The sequence below is a fragment of the Aplysia californica genome, unplaced genomic scaffold (genome assembly GCF_000002075.1).
Source record: "Aplysia californica isolate F4 #8 unplaced genomic scaffold, AplCal3.0 scaffold00094, whole genome shotgun sequence".
Taxonomy (NCBI): domain Eukaryota; kingdom Metazoa; phylum Mollusca; class Gastropoda; order Aplysiida; family Aplysiidae; genus Aplysia; species Aplysia californica.
Window position 1 is genome coordinate 900923 of NW_004797364.1, and position 2996 is coordinate 903918.

The 2996-nt window shown below is 41.2% G+C and overlaps 1 protein-coding gene across 1 annotated transcript in view; it reads right to left on the reverse strand.

The window, feature by feature from the left end:
- Nucleotides 1-2996, reverse strand: part of LOC101848577 — a gene marked incomplete in the record, with an annotated part of 144583 nt that overhangs the window by 11432 nt on the left and 130155 nt on the right. Inside the window, 2 exon segments of the mRNA XM_013080654.2 lie at nt 165-250; nt 1807-1932. Coding sequence (XP_012936108.1) covers nt 165-250; nt 1807-1932 — 212 coding nt within the window.

Consider the following 2996-nt stretch of genomic DNA (forward strand, 5'->3'; position numbering starts at 1 on the left):
GGGGGGGGTAAAGGATGAAAATCCAGTACAAAGGTGTACCAAGTACCAGTAACCATAAATTAAAAATGTGTTCAAACTCTACAGGGGTAATGGGGTAAAATGAAAAGTCTAAAAGGTAAAGAAGGGCTATATTATTGCTCCGTTTTTCCTCAGAAAGGCTTCACCTTTCCTTCCTGTTCACATTTGGAGTCTCTGCAAGCACAGCACTGCCCGGCCCCTGGAGCAGAGCCAAAGTCCGTGGAGGGGTCGCCTGGAGAGGGAGGGCGTAGCCCCAAACGTGGTGGATGACTCATCACATTCCACATTACACAGGCTTATGACTAAAACTTTTCACAACACACAGGTTTATGACTCAATAAATATTTTTTCCACTTTATATTTCATGACGCGGTGGAATCAGGCGTTCATCAATTTGTGGGTATGTTGCCTTATTTGCATCATCTCAAAGTTTGTCTTAGATTTGTCTTGCTTTATACGGGGTGCCCAGTACGGAGGGATCGGCCGATTGGGCCGATCGCCCGACTCGGACAACTAAAAAACAAACGTGTTTGTTTTCAGTTTCAGGTGATCGAGTCTGGCGATCTGCCCGATCCAGCCGTAGTGGACACTCCGTATTAGGTGAAAAAAATGACCGTCTATCTTGAACAGAAGTAGAGACGGAAGGAGGAAGGGGTCGCCAGGTTAAAAAAATAAAACAAGTGAAAAAACTGGCTGCCAAAGCTTGGTAACGTTCATAGTTTGAGTCTTTGGAAACTGAAAGGTTATAATTTTGTGCCTTTAGTCAGCGCTCTTCAGTAAAATCCACACAGAAATGTGTTTCTAAATAGACGTAAGAGTTGTTGAGCCAGAAAACGAAAGAAAATTAATAGATAAAAACTACGAAAAAAGGCGAAAAATGCCGTTTTCTTCGATTTCATTATTTTGACGAGTGCCAGATTCCACTACGATGGCTCACGTATACAGTTTTATGACTCATACGTTGCGTAACACACGTATTTATGATTTAAACACTTCACAAAGCACAGGTTTATGACACAAAATTTTCATTACACACTCGTTTGTTATTCCCCAAATGTGTTCAAAGACTCATCCGTTCCACAATACAAACGTACCGCCCAAACGTATTGAATGGCTCAAACACTTCACAACACACAGAATAAAAATTGTTACCAGGACAAAAGGTCTCTGTGATATTTTTGTATCGTAAAGAGGTGACTAGAGTCTAGCTCTAATATAGTAAAGAGAGATCAAGTCGACACGATAAAGACATTAAGTGCAGAGGACATGCAAGACCAACCGACAAAAAAAGGGAAAGAAAAGAAGGAGTTGTGGCTTCTACTATGACAAATGAGACCAGCTCTGGCAGAGGAAAGTTTGTCACACTTTGAGTATTTAAAAACTTAATTATTTCCATTTGTGGATGTGTGAGCAGCTATTTGTTGATATTATTCCCCTTGCCCATTTATATGAGATTGACGCAATTTGATTGGTCGAAAAACGTGCGTATGATAGTGTCCAATAGTGTATTACGTACATACTTAGTATGACATGCAACTGTTACAGATATAAATTCAAGGATTTTAGATGTAGGTCAATGGTCTGAGAGCAATGATGATTTTAGAAATAATGGTGGTGATGAGTTATGATGTGGGATTGAGTTTAAGTAATGTTAGCGTTAGTCCCATCTTCCTCTGCTCCAATGAGTAACGAGGGACGTGGGCACCCTCTATCCCGTCCCCGACTGGAGCGATCTTTAATGTTTGTTGACGACATAATATGAAAGCCAAAAGGGGCGTGTCTACTTACGGACGCAGTCTCCACCCGAGGACTCCTTGTAGCCGGCACAACACTCACAGCGGAACCCACCCAGGGTGTTCACGCACTCTGCGTTGGCCCCACAGCCGTCGATGTCGTAAGCACATTCGTCAATATCTGCGAAATATAACCAACAACAAATGTTCAAAATTGTATAGGTTTAACGCCTTTCTGAAAGGTTTCGTAAAAAGCTTGACCACCAAAATCAACGTCTTTACCAATAGGATGTGACCAAAAAAAAGGAAAGAAAAAAAAAAAAAGGAAAAAAACAAAACAACAAAACAACAAAACCCCTTCCAAATTCCCCCTTGGTTGTTGAAATCATGGCCATCTACCACGAAGATCAAATGATACATGTACTAACTGAGCTAACCGTGCGGCAGTCAATATCAGCAGAGGAAGAGTTCGAATCTAGTTTAACTCACTGATGGCGCATTGTTTTGGGAGTTCCAAAATCTGTTAATGTTGTTAATAGAAGCCGTTAAAAATTGAAAATGCGATATATACATATATTACATAGACAGATAGAGAGAGAGATAAAGAGCCCCCCCACCCCCACCCCCACCAACGGGACAGTGCCACTGACTGAAGTTGTCTTTAGGCCATTCCCAAAGGAGGGATATTAACATTTTCTTATGCACAGTAGAATTGTAAATGGGCTGACCTATCAATGTCATGCCTATACTGTTCCGGAACAACATAGGGGTAACTGCTGCTTTTTCTTTCCTCATCCTTACTATCGTCATGTTTCCTCTACTTCTTTTGTATGTTTGTCACTCTTTTGTGAACTGTTATTTCCAGGGTGCCTTGATAGTATAGTCGGGCAGACTTTATACTGTTGAGGTTAGAGAGGTGAGCAGAGTAAGCCTGATTCCCCATTTGGACTTCTCTGTTGACATCCACCTCTTGCCGCTCCTAATATGACCTTATGCAGCTGCGAGCGCCGTAAAAAGCTTACTAAAAACAAAACAATAATGAGATAAAGAGAGAGAGACAATGAGAGAGAGAGAGAGAGAGAGAGAAAGAGAGAGAGAGAGAGAGAAGGAAAGAGCGAGAGAATACATAGATAGATAGATAGATAGATAGATAGATAGATAGATAGATAGATAGATAAATAGAGAGAGAGAGATAGAGAGACAGAGAGATAGATAAATAGAGAGAGAGAGAGACACACACACACA